We start from the raw sequence: 22,303 nt of genomic DNA on the forward strand, positions 1-22,303 counted from the left end.
GGGTTGTACTGATGTGTATATGTTGGTTTTTAGCGTATTTCCTAAATCCCAAATACCACTATAGCCGGAACCTCTTCGAAGATAATTCATTAAAGAGGGCTGTGCATGAGGTGTACGATCACTTATTCCTCGACTGTCCGGGGAAAGGCACCTTTGGTAGTGAGGTAAATATGTTCCGCACTTACATTTTCCTTATCTTCATCTCAATCATTAAATACTTATTTTGGTTGCTACACACCACGACGCGGTTGGGATGTTTGGGTGTCACCCTGCGGTGAAGTCAAGGAACGCCATGATGCCATGTGAGTCACTGTAGTAAACTTAACTTTTATATTATTTTGAAAAATCTAGGATAATGAAAGAATCTTATGATATGCAGGCGAATGGTGGTCCATGTATGGGACTGACTGTGAGGTTTTACAACGACTAGCTGTCCGTGTGCTTGCACAGACGGTGTCCTCGTCACCCTGTGAAAGGAATTGGAGTACATTCTCCCTCATACATACAAATAAACGTAATAGAATAGGGTATGAGAGGCTTCAGAAGCTAGTGTATTGTCACTACAATATGAAGTTACGAGAGAGGTTGCTCCTCTCGGAAGGAAGAAGAAAAGCACAGGAAGACCTATTGGACCTGATGACTGTCGGACAACATGCATATGCTGAGGATGCGGAGGATGACCTAGTTTACCAGTGGGTTAGGTCGGATGACTTAGATACCTCGGATGGGCGACCAGAGCCACATATTGCGGTAGAAGTAGAGATACAAGGGATTGATGTTGACAAACATGTGGAGCAACAGAGGTCTCCTTATGAGGCATTCGACCTATTAACGAGGAGTCCAAAGGGCAGCCCACGACAGTCACTATCACGCGAGACATGTGGCGGGGAAACATTGTCTGACACCGAGACTGAATCAGAGAGTGATGCGGGAAATGAGTTCGGTGATGATGATGGCGGCGATAAGGGTGACAATGACTCTGATGATAGTAAGGATGATGATGATGATGATGGTGGTGGCGACGGGGATGGTGGTGACGTGGGTGGGAGTCAGGATAAGAGGCCTCTTAGCCCTTTTACCGGGAAGGAGAATTTTGATCATTCCACGCAGGACCCTGACCATGGTTCTCGTCCAGGAGAACCACGACCTCGTCTTGTTTACAATAAGACATACACACGTCAAAAGCTACTGCAGAAAAAGAAGACTCATAAACTTTCAGATTTTGAAGAGGAGCTGCTGGCAAAATGCATGAGGGACACAAGTGTTCGTGGCAGGCGAGGTGGCTCTAGATTTGGATCACGGACGAGGGGAGCTCGAGTTATAGGCCACAACATGAATATGCATCACAAACACTGGAGAGTAGCCCGAGTTCTGTGCTGCAGTATGGGCATGAATATGGACCTAGTGGATATGCGACGAGTGACTCCAGCAGTTACGGCACATCATTTTTCAATCCTGGTTAGGAGTTCACTTCTGCATATGGGCAAGGATATGAGTAGCAGTATGGAAATGACCAACAATATGGATACCAAGGAGCTTCATATGTGCCCTTCCCAGATCCATATCAGTTACAGACTGTGACGATTACGCAGTACCCACGGATGAGCGTATTGATTCAGTTCGGAGAGGATGAGTACTAGCGTTATGTCAGGGACTATCTTAACTGGTACCGCTCTACTATGACTTGGGCACAATATTGTCGATTTGTGGAGCAGCAGTATTATGCCCAGCCCCGTCGAGATGGAGATGATGATTACGAGCCACCACGCAACTCTATGTGGGTCTAGACCACAACTAGTCCCCATCATTGATATGTATATTTATCAAATTTTACTTCTTCAGTTCTTGTTTTGCTTTTCAATGAATTGGTTGTGTTTTCATACATGACTATGATATATTTATAAATATCATGCATTCAATTTAAATATAGTTGCATTAGTTCAGTTAAACATCGCATAACTTAGGATCCTGTACAAAGGAAATTTATTATGTGTATCTTTTTTTTGAGATGTTATGATTTAAAAGTGTGCATTAAGGGCCTTTTTAACAATCCCCAAAGTTTCATTAAAAAATTCAACCATTTTCCCAATGTTTCCCCATGTTTCCCAAAAAGTGCGATAAGCTATGCGATACAAATGATATATCCTATGCGATAACCGATACGTATCTGTATCCCAAGGGTGCGATACATTGTGCGATACCGATATTTCGAACACTGGCTAAGGGTGTCAAAAAGTCAAATGAATGCACCCAAAAGCTAATCATGCTGACTGCTTCTAAGTGGGGTGTGGGCCACACTATCTGCAACAAAGCAGGTTCAAAAATCAATCTAAACTGCCTATAAAGTCCAGATGACATTTTTATTGGCTCAAAAATCACATTGATTAGATGATCCAACCTATCCGTAATTTGTCCCTATTCTTGTAGCCATCCTTTCCCTGAGCAATGGATGGATAATTATGATTGTCCAGCAAAAGTGACTTTTGGCCCACTAAGGTCCAATAACCCTAGGGTTGATTGGATACACTTACACCCCTCCATCTATTTAGGTAATGTAGAAAATATTCTGAGGCTGGGCTGAATCAAAATTTTGAACAGGGTATGCTCAACAGGCCTAGCTAGTCAAATTATAGGTCCAAACCAACCCAATTCAGAACCATTGGGCACTTAAATCTAAGGTTGTGATAAGTGGGAAGTGAGCTAGGTGAAGGTAGTAGAACCACAGATTCTATTACAACACCTTTCATTATTTAAATACTAATGGAGAAATGATAAGGTGGGTTGTTTGATGCTGGCCGCTCAATCTATGAATTGTAAAATGGAAAGTTATTAAAAAAAAAAAAAAAGATTCCAGCATTCAAAGGGTCAGGATCCGTTCTCTTATAAGTCATGATAAAGCAGTAGAAAGAAGCATACCGGAATGAATGGAGAGCTTGTAAAAAGAGAAAGAAGGAAGATGGCTTCTGCAATCAATAGGAGAAAGAAGCGCTTTGGTCAGATGATCCTAGCCACTCAATTATCAGTCCCTTATAAGTCATGATAAAACGGTAGAAAGAAGTATACCCTAACGAAGGGAGAGCTTCTCAAAAGAGGAAGATGGAAAATGGATTCTGCAATCAGTTGGAGACTTGGAGAAATTGTACATGGTCAAAGCAGCATATAATGTACTTCTTACTTAAAATAAAATAAAATAGCAATCATATAGACCATTTTAAAAAAAAAAAAAAAAAAACTTATGAAAGGAGAGAAAAAAAAAGTATCATAAAACACTTCTTACTTCTAAAAGTTTAGAAAAGAAAGTCATACAGAACACTATTTACTTTTGAAAAAGGAAAAAGAAACAGAAATAGTGGGTGGGACACTGATTGTGTGGTGTGGCAAGTGTGTTGGTCCACCATGGTATATGTGTTATATCCACTGTCCATACATTTTGTGAGATCATTTTATAGCATGAGTTGAAAAATAAAGCAGAGGAGATTAAACACCTACCATTGACAACAACATGAGGACCATAAAAGTTTTTGATGAAGCTAATATTTGTGTACGTTTTCGCTTCATCCAGGTATGTGTGAGCTTATGAACAGATTGGATGGCATAATTTAAACAGTCCATTCAGTGGCTTGTAGAATTTGATGGACAAGATTGTTCATTAAAGATGAGTTGAGTAATGGATGTTTAGGACCACCTGATTGCTCTAGTTTGTAGAGTAGTGATGAAAGAAAGATTAGCCTAAATCTAATGGAACTAATGACTTTAGACATATTGGACGGTAGAAATATCAAACGACATCAGCTAAATAGGCAAGAATCATATCAATCAAACGATTATACCATCCAATCAATAGCACGCAAGATTGGAGGGTCGAGAACAACTAGAGAAAAATAAGTCCCTTGTCACATGTGATAAAAGAAGCTGCTTTGATTATTTATACTAAAAAAAAAAAAAAAACTCTTTGGTCAGACCATACAAGCCGCTAAGTATATGAATTGTGAAATGGACGGTTATTACAAAAGATACTCCCCACTTTCGAGGGGTAAGATGATCTGATCGCAACAGGCAGATTGCGTCCTACCCTGCCTGTCTCCAGTAGGGAACGGGCATGAGCTTTAAGTGGCCACAGTGATGTATGGGTCTTATCCACACTGTCCATATATTTTTTATTTTATTTTATTTTCATATAATTTAATTAGGGTATAAGCCCAAAAATGAGATAGATCTAAGGCTCAAGTGGACTGCACAATGGGGATTAAACTCTTACCGTTGAAAACTTCTTGGGGCCACAGAAGTTTTGGATGGAGCTGATATTTGTGTTTTCTCTTCATCCAGGTCTATGTAACTTTATGAATGGGTTGGATGACAAATAAACATCATGGTGGGCCCTAGAAAAAGGTATGTTTACAGCATTTAACCAGTTCATCAGATTTTCCCCACCGTTAAAATGGGAATTAAAGCCCTAAAATCATCCTTACTATGAGAATTTGGAGATTTATAAGTGGGTGTTCATTGTTTTCTTTAATGTAGCGTGTGGACCACCTGATGAGTGGAACGGCCGATTATAGAGGCATGCACCCACAGGCAGCTAGTTGTACAGTTTTTTCATATACAGCTAGTCCCAGGTTTGGGACACGGATTGCCTACCGAGTAACTCAACTAGCTTAGAAATTCTGAAGGCCCAACATGATGTCTGTGTTATCACGCTGTAAATCTGTTTTACCAGTTAGCTCAAGTGACCCACACCATAGGAAACAATAGCGATAATGACATCCACCATTGAAACCTTTATAGGCCCATAGTGATGTGGGTGGGATAATGATGCCACTGTTGAGACCTTCCCGGGGCCTACAGTGATATTTATTTGTCATTCAATCTGTTCACATGTTCACATGGTCACATGTACATGGATGAAGGGAAAACACAAATTTCGGCTTGATTTAAAATTTTGGTGGCCTTTAAAAAATTTACAAACAGAAGACATTCATTCAATTCACACTATTTCATGTGGTATGGCTCGCTTGAGCTTTGGATGGCAAATAAACTTCATGGTGGGTCTGAGAAAGGTTTTAACAGTGACCATCATTATCTCCACTACTTTTTGTGGTGTGGTCCACTTGAGTTTTAGATTTACCTTACTTTTTTGCCCATTTGCAAAAATGATTTGGAAAAATGGATAGATAGTAGGGATATAACACATACATCATAGTCGGGCCACAAAAGTTGGCAATGTCCACACACCACGAGGGTTAGAGGTGTGTGGCGCTCCACCACTCAATCCGCCTCCGAAACAGATTGCCTCGACAGTGTGTTGACCTCACTAGATTCTATGGGCCCCACCATTATGTATGTGTTATATTCGCACCATCCATTAATTTTTTGGATCATGTTCAGGCATAGGCCCAAAAATGAGACCGGTCCAAAGATCGGATTAAATGCCTATCGTTGAAAACTTCTTAGGAACTATAGGAGTTTTGGATCAAGTTGATATTTATGTTTCCCTTCATCTAGTTTGGGTGACCTTATGAAAAGGTTTAATGGCATATAAATATCATGGTGGGCCTTAGGAAGTTTTGAATGGTAGGCATCATTGTCCTCAGTACTTTTATGTGGTGTGGTTCACTTAAGTTTTAGATCTGCCTCATTTTTTTTCTCATGTTGTAAAATGATCTCGTAAAATGGATGAATGGTGTGGATATATATATATATATATATAGATATATATATATATATATATATATATATATATATATATATATGGGAAAAGGTACTATGCGCTCGACCTCACGAGTCCGTCCCATGAGGTCGAGCTGTGTGGGCCTCACTGTGATGCGTTTCGAATATCTACCCCATCAGTTAGATGCACCATTCCATCGTGGGCCTAGGTCTCAAAAATCAAGTCAATCCGTGACTTGTGTAGGCCACACCACATACAGAAGTGGGGAGGGGCCGTGCACCATTAAAACATTCATAATCATTTTTTGGGCCCACCGAGTGTGGTTTGCAAATCCAGCCCATCCATTATGTGTGTCCCACTTGGATGAGGGTTCAAACCAAGTTTCAACAGCATTCAAAACTCAGGTGGGCCCCACCAAGTGCTTTTATATGTTTTAACGGTGTCTTCACATGATTTTAGATGGTATGGCCCACTTGAGTTCCATATACGGCCCACACAGCTCGACCTCACGGGAGCTTATCATGAGGTCGAGCACATAGTACCTTTTCCCTATATATATATATATATATATATATCATGGTGGGGCCCACAGAACCTGTTGACGTCAACACACTTGGCACAGCCCTCCGTTTCGAGCAACGTCTCCCTTTACCATTCAACTTGGCGGTTAACAGGTTGTCTGCATCTCTACAAGTAGATTGAGCGGGCCGGCTTCACCTAAGACAAGCGTGGCCCTTACTGTGGGGCCTGCCTTGATGCATGCATTCTAAATTCACACCATACATCCGTCTTTCCAAGTCATTTTAGGGCATGAGCCAAAAAAATGAAGTAGGTCCAATTCTCAAGTGGACCATACTATAGGAAACAATCGTGACTAACCATTAATGAGCCACAAAAGTTTTGGATCAAGATGATATTTTTCCATCTTCATCCAAGTTTATGTGACCTTTATCAACAAGTTGGGTGGAAAATATACATTAGGGAAACATTACATCGGTAGGCCTAGGAAGTTTTTAATGGTAAGACGTTCAATCACCAATGTTTCCTATAGTACGGTCCACCTTAGGGGTAGTTTGGCACCATGAATTCGGGGGGATTTGAGGGGATTTCATATCACCCATTTGCTTGGTACCATAAAGCAACTAGGGATTTGAAATCCTCTCTAAAAGAGGATTTGAAATCCAAGGTGGAAGCTAAGTTTACATCTTAAAATCTTCCCAGGAGTCGCATGTGTTATTAGGCTACTAATCTATTGGGTACGGGACCCACTAATGATATCACAAAACAATCAGATTATCAACTACACTAAAGTTACTTCAACAAGATGATCTACACAATCCAAACATTGTCCATGTAGAACAACAGTTAAAAATCGTTGGTTAGTTGCTTAGATGTGATCCTATGCTTGTGGCCCATCCGAGACTTGGAAATTCATCATTTTCGGCTAAAGTATGTATTTCAAGGGGCTTATTACAATCATTGTGTCAAACATTACATACACTAATTAATAATATTAAAGTCGATTTAGTAATTAAATTCAAACCCCTATAAATATTCTATATACAACTACTTTTGGATTATAGGGGATTACAAATTTAGGATGCCATACACAACTTGAGGATTTCAAATCTAGAGTATTTCAAATCCGGAGGATCTCAAATCCACGGTGCCCAACAAGGCCTTATACTTGGATCTTCTTCATTTTTGGGCGATGCCCTAAAATGATATAGAGAAACAGATGGACAACATGGATATAGAATAAATACATTAAGGTGGGTCACACCTAATCTAGTTCCCTACCATGTGTGGCTATCTACCATTACATCTATATGGACCATTCACATGGCTTGGATGAAAACCATATAATTGTGGGAGCAGATTGCTTGTATGACCATATTATTAGGCCGTGGGGCTCACAAAGATGTCCATGACAAATCCACTCCATCCATTTGTTTTGCGAGTCGAGTCTAATAATTAAATAGATGAAAAACTCATCTGAACCATACCCACATGAAACAGTGGAGATTGAACACCTGGTGGTACAGAAGTTTTGTATTAGGATGATATTTGTGCCTATAGTTTATTGTGATGGGATATCCATATCAAGGTGGGCTCCACATAATGATAAATGGCCCATATCCAAGGCGGGCCCGCATGATGGATGGCTAACATTAATGGTGTGGCCCGCATGATGAATGATCCACATCAAAGGTGGGTTCCACATGATGAGCAGTGGACATTGAAGGTAGGCCCCACATGATAGATAATGTATTTTGATGGTGGGCCCCACACGATGCATGACCCACATCAAGGTGGTCCCCACACAATGGATGGTCCACATCAAAGGTGATATGATGAATGGCCCACATCCAAGGTGGGTCGCACTAATGGATGACCCACATTGAAGGTGGGGCCCACATGATGGACGGTCGACATCAGAGGTGGGCTCCACACTATGGGTGGTGAATATTAAAGGTGGCCCCAATATGATGGACAATCACATTGATGGTGGGCCCCACATGATAGATGAACCTTATCAATGTGCGCTCCACATGATGAAGGTCCACATCAAAGGTTGGTCCTAATGATGAATGACCCACATCCAATGCGGATTCCCCTTGATGGACAACCTACTTTGAAGTTGTTTCTTGCATGATGGATGGTCCACGTTAAAGGTAGGCCCACATGATGTATGACCACATTGAAGGTGGGCGTCACATGATGAATAGCCCACATCAAAGGTGGCCTCATAAGGTAGATGATCCACATTGAAGGTAGGCCCCACACAATGGATGATTCACATTAAAGACAAGGCCAAGGTAGGCCCAATATAATGAAAGTCCACATGACGGCCGATGGATATTAAGGGTGAACCAAACAAACTTGAGAAACAAGTACTTATGTGATGTTGGAAGCCAAACATATATATACTTTTCTATCGTTTGATTTATAAGTATGTTGCTTACCAAATATACTTATTTTCTAAATAATTACAAACCAAGATAAGTTACTTAGGCATAAGTAGCTTAAGTAACTTAAGATCCAAATACTTAAAAAACCTACTTAGATTCTAATTGAGAGCAAACCTTAAGTTATATTCGTGATTGTTAGTCATACTAGCTAAATGGTAGATATTAACATATGTACTTGTGTGATTAATATAGACTCTTTTCCCATTTCATTTTTACTAACTTATAGTTATCGCATTGGATAAGTATGACAACAGGTTAAGCAGGTGTGTAGATGAAATATATGAATAGCTAGTGAATTGTCTCTCCCACCGTGTAAGGCGAAGGTTCGAATTGTTAAATGAGAAGTCATTACATAAATTAGGGCCATTGCAAGTTTAAAAGCACAAGAAAAATAAATTTATTATTGTTCATTGAAAAATCACAATATAATCAAGTGGTTTATAGGCCTAAAAGTGATTTACAATATTCATCTTGGTATTTCATTGAGCATCATGAGCTCCTCAATCATTTATTCTTCACCACTCACAAATACCATAGTATCAAATTACTTCTTATATAAATGGTTATTGGCTGCAAGAGAACTCTTGTATTTGGTCTGCTAAAAACATTTTTAATATGTCGTATCCACCCAATTTGTCATCTAGTATGTCGATTCGTGGAAATGCCCATAGATCCTAATTGGTGACTGAACCCATCTCCTCCATGAAAAGATTTTATAATTATAAAGTTGGGTAGTCCATATCATTAATAACATTCCCAATCCTTACCAACCCATCTAACTTAGCCTCGATGCCTGTTGTAAGTTGCTCCCTCGTAGTGCTTCATTGTACTCTCTTTAATTGTAATATCTTTACTTCAGATTCTAACTGCTTAAAACTCTTCTATCAACAATGCTTTAAAAACAATTTGTTAAACAGTCTCAAGAAAGTTATGATGAAATTAAAATTGTTAATTAGAAAAGAAAAAATAAAAATAAAAAGAGAGAGAGAGATAAGGCAAAAAGAGAAGTTCATCTGTTTGGTGGGAGGTCCTTCACCTTAAGCCAATACTCATGCTTTGGTCTCTTTGTATTAGATGTAAACGAATTCATTCCTTGAAGGTAATTCTCTCAAGGTTTTTTTTTTTTTTTTACACACGCGCACACACTCCACACACACTCACCACCTATGGATACTCGAACCCTTGACCGGGTGTTGAAACTCCTGAGAGTCCACCACCTGAGCAAGAGTAAGGATCCCTATATATGTGTGTTTGTGTGTGTGTCTATATATATATATATATATATATATATATATATATAGCCATGCTCGCCTGCACATCTTCGCACATGCGTACCTTTGCACGTGTCATTGGTGTCTAATCCGAACAGTCCATGTGATGTGGAATCCCATAAAACCTCAACGAAAGAAATTTCACCCTGATCTAAAATTTTGGTGGGGCCATAGCAAAGAAAAATGCAAATCAAGGAAGGAAACTGTTTTCAATGTTCATGGCCCACCAAAGTTTTGGATCAAAGTTAAAATTGGGCCGGGAGGTTTCATGAGGTGCTTCTTCACATGGACTGTTCAGATTTTGGAGTCATATCACTTATTGCACGAGTTCCGTGTGGACTGGTGCACAGCTGAGCATCCTACTACACACACACACACACACACACACACTGGAGGTCGAGCTGTGTGGACCCCACTATGATGCGTGTCGAACATCTACCCCCATCAGTCAGATGCACAATTCCATGGTGGGCCTAGGACTTAAAAATCAAGTCAATCTGTGACTTTTGTGGGCCACACCACATACAAAGTTGAGAGGGGTTACCCTCCATTAAAACATTCATAATCATTTTTTAGGCCCACCGAGTTGTGATTTACAAATCCAGCCCATCCATTATGTTTGTCCCACTTGGATGAAGGGTCAGACCAACTTTCAGACGTATCCAAATTTCAAGTGGGCCCCCACCAAGTGCTTTTATATGTTTTAGACATATCTTCACATGATCTTAAATGGTATGACCTACTGAGTTCCGCATACGACTTATTTTTGGGAGATCTCATAATTTAAAAGGGACCCATCAAATGCATAGTGTTGATGTTCGACACACATCATGGTGGGGCCCACACAGCTCGACCTTATGGGAAGTTCCCTTGAGCTCGACGCCATAGAACATAGGAACTTTCCATGATGTCAAGTTGTGTGGGCCCCATCATGATGCATGCCGAACATCTACCCTATCAGTCAGATACAAAATTCTATGGTGGGCCCCGTGATTAAATATCAAGTCAATCCATGACTTATGTGGGCTACACCGCATACAAAAGTTGAGAGGGGTTATCCTCCCATTAAAACATTATGTAATCATTTGTTGGGCCCACCATGGAGTGGTTCACAAATCCACCATGGTGTGGTCCGTCCATTTCGTGATTTAGTTGTAATACTTTAGCATAAAAATAAGACTGATCCAAAGATCAAGTGGACCACATTGCAAAAAACAATGGGTGATTGAACATCTACCATTGAAACCCTTTTGGGGTCACATAAGTTTTGCATCAATATAATATTTTGTTTTCCTCTTTATCCAGGTCTGTGTGACCTCATGAACAGATTGGATGGGAAATAAAGGTCATGGTGGGCCCTACAGATATTTTAACGGTGAGAATCATTGTCCCCACTTCTAATTATGGTGTGATCCACTCGAACTTTGGATATGACTTATTTTTGGGCTTTACTCTAAAATAGTCTCACCAAATAGGTGAACGGTTTGGATATACTAAATACTTTATTGTGAGCCCATATAACTTTGATCTCTTTTGATCCGTTGCTTATTGCACGAGCTCGAGGAGCGTCACTCGTCTCACGACACATACGCACGTCGGTGGTTTTTGGTACACTCAGCTAATCCGCTTTCAGTTAAAAAGGGAAGCGGACTGGCTGCTGTGTTGACGTCACCAAGTTTTATGGGTCCCATCATAAGGTATGTGTTATATCCCAACCGTCTTTCCATTTAGATAGCTTTGTGGTAAGGTTTGAGCAAAAAAAACGAAAAAAAAAAGACAGATCCAAAGACCAAGCGGATTATACTGCAAAAAGCAGTCGGGGAATGAATGTCTACCATTAAAATCCTTCCGGGGTCACAAAAGTTTTGGATCAATATGATATTTGTTTTTCCTCTTCATCCAGGTCTGTGTGGCCTTATGAACAGATTGGATGGAAATTAAACGTAATGGTAGACCCTACGAATGTTTTTACAGTGAGAATCATGTACCTACTGCTATTTGTGGTGTGGTAAGCTTTTGATCTGAATAATTTTTGGGTTCATGCTCTAAAATGATCTCGCAGAATGGATGAATCGGTGTGGATATAATAAATACATCATTTTGGGGGGGCCATGTGACTTTGATCTCCTTTGAGCTAATCAGGAGTTCGTGGAACGGCAGCGATCGTCTTCGTACGACATATACCCGCACCAGCCAGATTGGTGGTGTGGGTTACACCAGCCAATCCGCTTCCCAGTTAAAGATGCAAGAATCACATCAATCGAATGATTGAACCTTCTGATCAATAGCATGCAAGATTGAAAGGTCAAGATCGAGCAGAGAAAAACAGATTCAATGATAAACTCGATGCATCTACTAAACGGGAGCTGCCTAGGATTGTTTATGTTTATAAAAAACCACTTTGGTCAGACGATGCTGGCCAATCAACGTATGAATTGTGAAATGGACGGTTATTATATATATATATATATATATATATATATATATATATATATATACACACACACACGGAAACGCTCACCTGCGAACCAGTTCGTACATACTACGTACGAACTTTTTTGAGAACCCATCTTAGGTGATGTGGATACAAAATCTGAACCGTTCATGTGAAGCAGCACCTCGTGAAACCCCCTGGCCCAACTTTTACTTTGATCTAAAACTTTGATCGCCCGTGAAAAATGAAAACAGTTTCCTCCCTTGATTTGCATTTCTCTTTGCTATGGCCCACCAGAATTTTAGATCAGGGTGAAAATTTGTCACATGTGGTTTCATGGGATTCCGCATCACATGGACCGTTCAGATTAGACACCCATAACACGTGTGCAAAGGTGCGCACGTGCGTAGGTGCGCAGGGGAGCATGATAAGGTGATCCGAAAGAGAGAGATTGAATGGAGAGCATGATAAGGTGATCCGAAAGAGAGAGATTGCATCAATATATATATATATTCTTAAAAAAATTCCAGCATTCAAAGGGATAGGATCCCTCTCCTTATAAGTAATGATCATAAAGCAGTAGAAAGAAGCATACCAGAATGAATGGAGAGCTGGTAAAAAAAAAAAAGACGGAAGGAAGATAGATTCTCTGCAATCAGTCGAAAAAACAAGCACTTTGGGAAGATAGACTTCTGCAATCTGTTGTAAAAACAATCACTATGGTGAGACGATGCTAGCAGGCAATCATCAGCTCCTTATAAGTCATGATAAAACGGTTGATAGAAGCATACCAAAACGAATGCAGAGGTTGTGAAAAGAGGAAGAAGGAAGATGACTTCTACAATCAGAAAGAACTTTTAACGTAATAAATAAATAAAAAGGCAGGTAAAGTACCTTTTTTTAAAGAAGAGATGACATAAAAAGCAAAAAAAGAAAAGAAAAAAGAAGGTAAAGCACCTTTTTTAAAAGGAGAGATGCTCAGCGCTGGAAATTTATCTATATGAGGTGAACGCAGGTAATTTACCTATCAGCGGTGTAACTGCAGTGAATCTATCAATTTGACGCGGATTTACTGAGAAAGCCTTTCCTGCACTGGAAACTTAGGTGGGACCACCATGATGTTTGTGATAAATCTAACTCGTCCAGTCATTTTTTAAGCTCGTTTCAGTACATGGAGCCAAAAATGAATCTGATCCAAGACTCAAGTGATCCGAAAACGTGAGGTTTGAACGTCCACAGTTGAAATATTCGTGGGGTCAAATACGTTTTGAATCAGGATAATATTTGTTTTTTCAGTTCATACCAGTAGGAATGACGTTATGAACTGTATGGATTGCCTGTAAACATCACTGTCGAGTCCAATGAGGTTTCAACGGTTGAAATTTCCCTAACCACCTTTTCCATTTGTGCGGCCCACTTGAGTCTTGGATCCTGTTTGATCTTTGCCTCAAGTCCTAAAATGATCTTTAAAAAATGATCTTTAAAAAACGGATGGACGGGATAGATTTCTCACAAACACCACATTGACCCTCACTTAGGTTTCCAATGCAGGAACTTATTGCTAAAGGATTTAGCAGGAAATCGCTTCCTATCAATTTCCTGTGAAATAATAATTAATTCTTAACTGTTCATTAGTTCAACACACATTTCATGGGCTATCATGCAATCTTCACACCAATGTGACAACTATTAGCCATTTGATCCATTGACTTTAAACAATATGATCCATCTATTTGTTAGGCCCATCATGGATTGTGTGTTTCTAAAGAATCACATTGGTTAGAAAATCTTAAAAAGCCGATCCACGAGGGATGGATATTAAAAATAAGGCAAGTAAAGATGGATTGGATCATCCCATCAGTGTAATTTTTGCATGGTTTCCTTGAGCTGTGGACGGCTAAAACAAACGGACGGATGCACCCCGTTTGGTCGTATTTGCTTTTTTAAGAGGGGGCCTGACGCAAATGGCATATGACGGGGAGTTCTTGTGCTGAGAAGTTAGGTCCTGTGGTCGTGCTTCAGGGACCCAGATTGCGTCCTACCCCCGCTGGGACGATAATCCGTACGGGCTGGGCTATGACAGATCTAACTATCAAGTGGACCACACTGGAAAAAAGTGGTGGGGGATTGAACGTCTACCACTGAAACTCTTTTTGGGGCTATAGAAGTTTTGGATCAATATAAAATTTGTTTTTCCTCTTGATTCATGTCTTTGTGACCTTATGAACAGATTGGATGAACAGATTGGATGGAAAGTAAACGTTATGGTGGGCCCTATGAATTGTTTAATGGTGAAAATCATTATCTCTGCTGTTATTTGTGGTGTGGTCCATATGATATTTGGATATGATTCATTTTTTGGGATAATGCTCTAAAATGATCTCTAAAAATAGATGAACGGTGTAGATATAATAAATACATCACTGTAGGGCCATGTAACTTTGATCTCCTTTGAACGGTTCGCACAACTCGGAGTGTGTGATTGCGTGTGAAAAAAAAAAAAAAAAAAAAAACAAGAACCAAAAAGCTGGGTGGCCTAGCGAATTTAGCTTTTGGACAGAAAAGTAAAGGCCTCAAAGGAAGAGTGGAAGAGTGGAGCCCAAAAGAAAAGGGCAATGAAAGGACTGCATATGCATGCCAGCTTTTGGACGCTCCAGGAGAAAAGATTAATGAAAGGCTTCACATGCTGGCTGGCCCACAGAAATTACAAAAGCTTGAAATTGTGGCAAAAGGACAACCTATAATTGCATCCGCACATGTGCCGGTCTGTTTTATTTTCTAAAGTAAATGTAAATGTGCTACAAATGGGTAATAATTATTTCTTTTGGTAATTACTACATTTTGGGAGGATTGATTTCAATCTTACTTTTTTAACAATAAAATTGAGAATGCTGCTAAATATTTGTGGGCCCAACATCATATATGTGGATTATCAACACCGTCCATCTGTTGTGCCAACAGAATTTAGAGCATGAGCTATAAAAATAAAAAAAAATAAAAAATTGAGCCAGATTCAAACTTCAAGTGAACTACACCATAGGAAAAAGGAAATCGAACACCCACCATTAAAAACTTCTTAGGGCCACTTTTTGCTTCAGTGTGGGCCACTTGATTATTGGATCTATCTCATTTTTCGGCTTATGCCTCAAAATGTTATGGTAAAACGGATGGACGACACGGATATATCATATACATCGCGGTGGGGCCAACAAATTTAAGTTAGTCCTTTTGGACAGTTTCCCCAAGTGAAAATACACGTCTATTTCCAAACAAATTAAGTGAAATTGTAATAAGTGGTTATTTCCGGAGCATTTACAGTGAATTTGGAGAATCAAACAGGCTTTACCACATAAAACTGTCAAGAATATAGGAATGCGACCTGCACCTAGAGCCTAGGCCGACACCCACCTGGGATGGGTGTAGCTAAGGACCTGTTAGGATCAAGGGCCTGTTTGGGAGCGTGGATTTGAAATACTCCCGTTATGTTTGGCATCCTGGATTGGAAATCAACTTTAATCCAATGTCTCATGTGCAGTACATCTGAGTTGTGGAAAAGGTTGGCCCTGTTACGAAGATCACTTAGCATAGAGGACAGGTGGATTTATTGTGTTGGAGTACGGACCAAACAAACTAATGCCCAACAGATGAACGGTCTGGATATTTTTCCTGTCTTGAAACTTTTATATATATATATATATATAGAGAGAGAGAGAGAGAGAGAGAGAGAGAGAGAGAGAGAGAGATGCTCACATAAAACTAGTTGGACAATTAAAATTGGTCCAACTGAGCTAGCATTAAATAGAAAAAATAAGTCTCTTTATTTATATGTAATGCTTACTTATGAGATGGTACATGACATCAAGTTTTATATAGGTATAATAAAATAGTGTCGCATATCTAGTCAGTTTATCTAATAAGGCATACTAATTTAATTTTATCTCAAAAAAATATTAAATGATGCGAATTGCTTAATCCACACATGCAAGTTAAATCTGGACTGATGGAATGAATTTCTATCAACCCACTTTTCTTATAAAAGAAGATTATACTATTAATTACAGTAAAATAATAATTTTATATGCTTCATATGCTTATAAAGGACCATAAATATTTAACGGACCGAAATTGTTACGCAAATGGTACATTTCCTGGATAAATCACAAGAGTTCAACTTCCCTAAATATTCCATTTTCTTTTAAAACAAACTTCTTGTGCTCCCCTCTCTTTCTCTTCATTTAATTCCTATTTGTCGACACTCTCTCCCCTGTGTTATTGGAAACGGAAGCCTACAGCCTTCGGCTGCAACTGAAGCTAGTTGGGGCACTCCGTGATGTTTTTGATAAATTTAGACCGTTCATCAGCTTTGATAGGTCATGTTATGACATGGACCCAACAATGATATAGATCCAAACCTCGAGAGGGACACACACAGGAAAAAGGTGAGAATTGAACTTCCACCATTAAAACATTCAAGCGTCTACAAAAGTTGTTTAAATGCGGCCACAAAAGTTTTGGATCATGCTAATGTTTTATAATTTCAGTTCATCCCAGTAGAAATGACCTCATGAACGGTATGGATGGCATATATACATCATGGTGGACACAGGGAGGTTTCAACGGCAGTGATTCCCTTACCTACTTTTTCCAGACGTGCGGTCCACATGAGTTTTGGATCTGCATCATTTTTGGTACACATTCTAAGATGATCCGGAAAAATGGATGAACGGGTGGATTTATCATAAACATCATGGTGTGCACCACCTAACTTCGCGTGTAAGGAGGTTCCTGCCAATAGCTTTTGCCGCATCCACGTTCATTTGGAATGGACGGGAGCGGATTGGATACTGAACGCTTTACTAGCCAAAAGGCTACTGAAGTGACATGGAAAAATGGAATTGGTGATACCAATCGGCTGTTTCGTCCTCCAATAAATGCTCTTCCAATGGAATTGGTGATACCAATGGACGGGAGCGGATTGGATACTGAACGCTTTACTAGCCAAAAGGCTACTGAAGTGACATGGAAAAATGGAATTGGTGATACCAATCGGCTGTTTCGTCCTCCAATAAATGCTCTTCCAATGGAATTGGTGATACCAATCGGCCGTTAGCAGGTGTTTTTCCGTTTAGGCCATGAACGCACTCGGCCACGCACAGGTGAGCTTCATTTTTCATGTTTTTTTTTTTCTTCTTTCTTTCTGTTTCTTGCCATCAACCTCTCTCTCTCTCTCTCTCTCTCTCTATTTCTTGCCATCAGCATTACCCACTTCATAACATCCTGACGCAGGGATGAACGTGATGAGGATAACTACTCCGAATCCACGGAGCTTCTCTGGACTCCTCACAGAGACTTCTCGAATCCACGACGAAAGAAAGCAGAAAATAGAAATAAATTCTAATAAATTCGAAATTGATTAATTGATGAATAAAAACGAGTTCACAACCCTTTAAATAGGGTTACCAAGCAATGGGAAAGAAATTAGAAGCAAACTACAACTCAAACTCTTAGAATCCGCGACTTACTATAAATAGTAAACTTACTATTTATAGACGGTCGTGATGTCTACTAGTGCGCAAGGTTTTCGGCCAAAAATAGTAAGTGTCCTATTTGGCTTCACCAAACCGTTCTCCTAATTATTCTAAGCTCTTTTCACGTTGGGCGCAACTCCTAAAGCCCGACGGATGAAGAGTTATAATCGAACTAAAACTTACTATTTATAGTAAAAACGAAATTAAAACAGGGAAACGACCGTCAATCCAGGGGTTTTTCGCAATTCCGGGCTGCGCAACCCGGCGTAGCGGGGTTGGTTGGCTTCAGTAGCTCGTTCTACCCCAAAATCATATATTTTACGTCAGATAACTCATTCCGGATTGCAAGATACGCCCGATTTAAGGTTCGATGGTCTGGATTACTTCTGTCGTCGACCGGGCCTTTTCTGATCCATCTTGGCCATGTAATTTTCTGCGACCCACTCTACATCACATCCTCATTATCTTCCCCTGGATCCAGTCTCCTGACAACGCAAACCCGCCTTGCATCCTAATCACCACCCACTCACCTCTGCTGTGCGTTCAAATCAGGTACTTGTGTGTGCTTGGTCTGAGAGGGAACTGAATTTCAGATTTCAGTTATGATGATTACTAAGAAGAATCGTTGGAAGGGTATTTGGGTTTTGAAGGAGAGGAGAAGAAGAAGATTATAGACTTTGCAAGGTCCACGCGACTATACAAATCCCCTACTACACACGCGACCACATATGCCAGTGTGGCAGACAGGTGCGGCATCTAAGCCATCCATCAGAATTTTTAAGATACCCCACACCAAAAATCAGGTCCTTGCACTATTCATGTGGATCGCAATTAACAGAAAATGCCAGGTTTTAAAATTCGTAGAGTATTTTAAGCCGTCCAATTCTCTAATATCCAGAAACACCTACTGAATGCAGCGAGGACCCTTATCTTTCATAAGTATCATTTGCACTATGAGGTCCACATGATGGATGGCTTGGATATCTCATCTGCATGACACATTGGCATTCATGGTGGCGTATGACTTGTACACGCGTGTGGGTCTAGCAAAGCTCGCCTCTTCATCTACTGTAGAAGAAGCGGTGTGAAGTGCAATGGATGGAGGTGGATCATGTATATGTCTTATCCTCATATATTTTTCTTGATATTTTAGTTTATTTGCAACATATTTAAGCTCTGTTATAAGTGAATTATGTCCACAAATTTGCAATATTAGGATACTTCGGACCATTTAAATTGTTGCCCTGTTATTTTCATGAAACATGAAAGGTTAGTAAAGATAACATATCAATTGCAAGTGCTTAATTAGTATGTCAATATTCATCTTAAGATGTTATCTCCATTCAATCTACAGTGATGGACTGATGACATGCTTTACACCAACCATTCAAAAATGCAATGAAACTAAAAGAATTTAAATTTAAAAGAAAAGAAAAGAAAAGATGAAATCACTCAAGCCATTAATCTGTCTTCAAGCTGTCATGAAATTTTGGATATTTTGCGATTAATATGTTAATTTTGGTTCAAAATATCATGAGATTTCATGATAGTTGGTGCAACCAAACATAACCTCAAAGAAATTACAATTTTTTTTATTTTTTATTTTTGTTTTTTTAAAGTAGGGCCAAGCCCCAATTGCACTGGTCCCTTGATGGTTGGAATGGACAATTCACTGCTGACTTAGGCCTAGACACCAACAATCATAAACCTGCATTAGTCAGAAATTGCGGATGTGGATCTGCCTGCAAGTGCGGCTCTGGTTGTGGAGGATGCAAGATGTATCCTGATTTCTCTTTCTCTTTCTCTGGAGAAACCACCACCACTGAAACTATGATTGTTAGGGTCACTCCTCAAAAGGGATACTTTGAAGGGTTTGAGATGAATGATGGGTCCGAGAATGGAGGCTGCAAATGCAGATCTAACTGCACCTATGACCCATGCACCTGCAAATGAGAAACTCCAACTATATTTAAATTTCAAGAGACAGATATTCATCTCTTGAAATTTAACTAACTTAAGGTTCAATAAATCTAAAAAAATATGATTTCTATTTATTTGGGTTAGCATTTGAATAATTCTAACTCTATTCTATTTTGTGATTTTTACTTTTGTAGGTAGTGAAATGGATGATAACACTTTTAAAAGTCAATCATTTTTTCAACCATGTCGGAGGTTAGAATTTGATGTTGAAATATATAATCAATAAGCAAGCAAGCAAATAGAGGATCAAGAAGCAGGAGAAGATGTACCAGCCAATGCATATGAAAAGTTTGATGAAGAACCAAAAGTAGGAATAAAGTTCGTTTCTGATGAGAGTGCATATGAGTATTACAATAATTATGCTAGGAAGATAGGATTCATTGTTCAAAAAGATTGGATAAGAAAATCAGATGATGGGGTCATACTTCAAAGAAGATTTTGTTGTTCTAAAGAAGGTCGAAAATATAAAAAGAAACAAATCAATTAACCGAAGTTTAATTGTCCAATTACAAGAACTGAATGTCAAACAAGCATGAGTTTGAAGCTTCAAGCAAATGAAAAATATTGTGTGACCAGCTTTGTGGTGGAGCATAACCATAAGGTTGTTTCACCATCAAATGTACATATGTTAAGATCACAAAGAGACTTGACTGACGTTCAAAAAGCTGAAGCTGATATGACGGATGATTCAGGAATAACACCTAAAGTAACTATAGATTATCTAAGTAAACAATATAGTGGTCGGGAAAATCTGGGTTTTCTACCCATTGATCATAAAAATTACTTACGGAAAAAGCGGATGAAAACAATGGAAAAAGGGTGATGCAGAAGCTGTTTTAGAATACTTTCAGAAAATACAAGTAGAGGATTCATCTTTCTTTTACGCAATACAAGTAGATGAAGATGATCAGATTATGAATATGTTCTGGGCAGATGCAAAGTAAATAATTGACTATAGCATTTTTGGGGATGTTGTTTGCTTTGATTCCACATATAGAGTAAATACTTATAGACGGCCATTTGCCCCATTTATTGGGATAAATTATCATAAGTAAACTATAATATTTGGCGCGGCCTTACTATACGATGAAACGATTGAATCTTTCAAATGGTTGTTTCAAATATTTTTAAGTGCGATGTCTGGAAAACAACCAATAACAATTCTAACAGATCAAGATGTTGCAATGGCTAATGCAATAGCTTCAATGATGCCAGAATCATATCATCATTTGTGTATATGACATATTTACCAAAATGCTGCCAAACACCTTAATCATCTATTTAAAGGTTCAAAAGGTTTTGAAATTGATTTCAGTAAGTGTGTATATGATTGTGAAAGGGAGGAAGATTTTATGACTACATGGAATGCTATGCTTGAGAAGTATGATTTAGTGCAAAATAAGTGGCTGCATGATTTGTTTAAAGTGAGAGAAAAATGGACTTTGGTTTATGGACGGAATACATTTTGTACTGATATGAAGAGCACTCAACGAAGTGAGAGTATAAATGGTTTATTAAAAAAAATATTTGAAATCTAAACACAATCTCTTCCGTTTCTTTACTCAATATGAACGGGTGGTGGCTGATTGACGATACTAGGAATCCATGGTTGATTTCAGAATGAGGCAAAGTACCCTTGTAATGTTTGTTGATGCAAATATGTTAAAGGAAGCGACAAAAGTGTACACCCCAGAAGTATTTGAGATATTTCAAAATGAGTATAAGAAAATTCTTAATGCTGCAATTTTTAAATGTGGTGAGTTTGACACAGTTACAGAGTTTCAAGTTATTTATAACAACAGAGATGTAGGACGGACTGTTAGATTTGATTCATTAGACAGTTCAGTAACATGTACTTGTAAGAAGTTCGAGTTCGTGGAAATCTTGTGTAGTTATGTATTGAAAGTTTTAGATTATTATAATATAAAGGTGCTTCATCCTTGTTATGTTTTGAAGAGATGGTAAAGAGATGCAAAAGTAGGTGTTCCTAGAGATCATAATGGTTCAAGAATACAAGTCGAGCCCAATGTTACTTTAGGTAAGCGGTATCAATATTTATCTCGCAAGCTTCTTAAAATTGCGGCAATAGTTGGAGAACATGACGAGGTTTTCAAAGTGGCTGATAGACATGCAGATAAATTTCATGATGTAGTGATAGAATGTATGAAAGGAATCAAGGAACCTCCACTAAGGTTATCTCAATTTATTGATGAAAGTGTAGATACTGAATTGTGCATGCCTTTAGCCGACTGAATCTTTACATAATAAGCATGCATGCCATGAGCCGATGGAAAAAGAGATTACTTTTGTTGATAGTCTGAGTTCACAAACCGTACGTGGAATTAAAGTAAAGCTTAAAGTTGGGGGCAACTCTCGTGTGTATAAAAATCCGCTAGATAAATTAAAGAAAAAAAGATCCCGACATGAATCTATGCAACTACGAGAAAATC

The 22,303-nt window shown here is 39.1% G+C and overlaps 2 protein-coding genes across 2 annotated transcripts in view; one reads left to right on the forward strand and one right to left on the reverse strand.

Annotated features, from left to right (window-relative positions):
• The window catches only part of LOC131242262 (disease resistance RPP13-like protein 4), a 78,866-nt gene extending 75,879 nt beyond the window's left edge, over positions 1-2,987 (reverse strand). The window contains exon 1 of the mRNA XM_058240803.1: positions 2,917-2,987. The gene's annotated coding sequence lies outside the window, so the exon portion shown is untranslated. The remainder of the gene's footprint in view (positions 1-2,916) is intronic.
• On the forward strand, positions 244-19,832 carry LOC131244630 (uncharacterized). Its single transcript, XM_058244135.1, has 3 exons — positions 244-302; positions 380-1,373; positions 19,496-19,832. The coding sequence occupies exons 1-3, from the start codon at positions 254-256 to the stop codon at positions 19,824-19,826; spliced, it is 1,374 nt and encodes a 457-aa protein (XP_058100118.1). The 5' UTR covers positions 244-253; the 3' UTR covers positions 19,827-19,832.
• Positions 19,833-22,303: the final 2,471 nt, after the last annotated feature.

Source organism: Magnolia sinica, chromosome 1 (assembly GCF_029962835.1).
Source record: "Magnolia sinica isolate HGM2019 chromosome 1, MsV1, whole genome shotgun sequence".
Lineage (NCBI taxonomy): Eukaryota > Viridiplantae > Streptophyta > Magnoliopsida > Magnoliales > Magnoliaceae > Magnolia > Magnolia sinica.

Excerpts from the sequence above, each read along its gene's own strand:
- LOC131244630 (XM_058244135.1), top strand. The coding sequence starts at position 254 with ATGTTTGGGTGTCACCCTGCGGTGAAGTCAAGGAACGCCATGATGCCA. Across the intron at positions 303-379 it reads AAGGAACGCCATGATGCCAT|GCGAATGGTGGTCCATGTAT; the intron begins GTGAGTCACTGT and ends TATGATATGCAG. Across the intron at positions 1,374-19,495 it reads TGGAGAGTAGCCCGAGTTCT|GGCCAAGCCCCAATTGCACT; the intron begins GTGCTGCAGTAT and ends TTTTTAAAGTAG.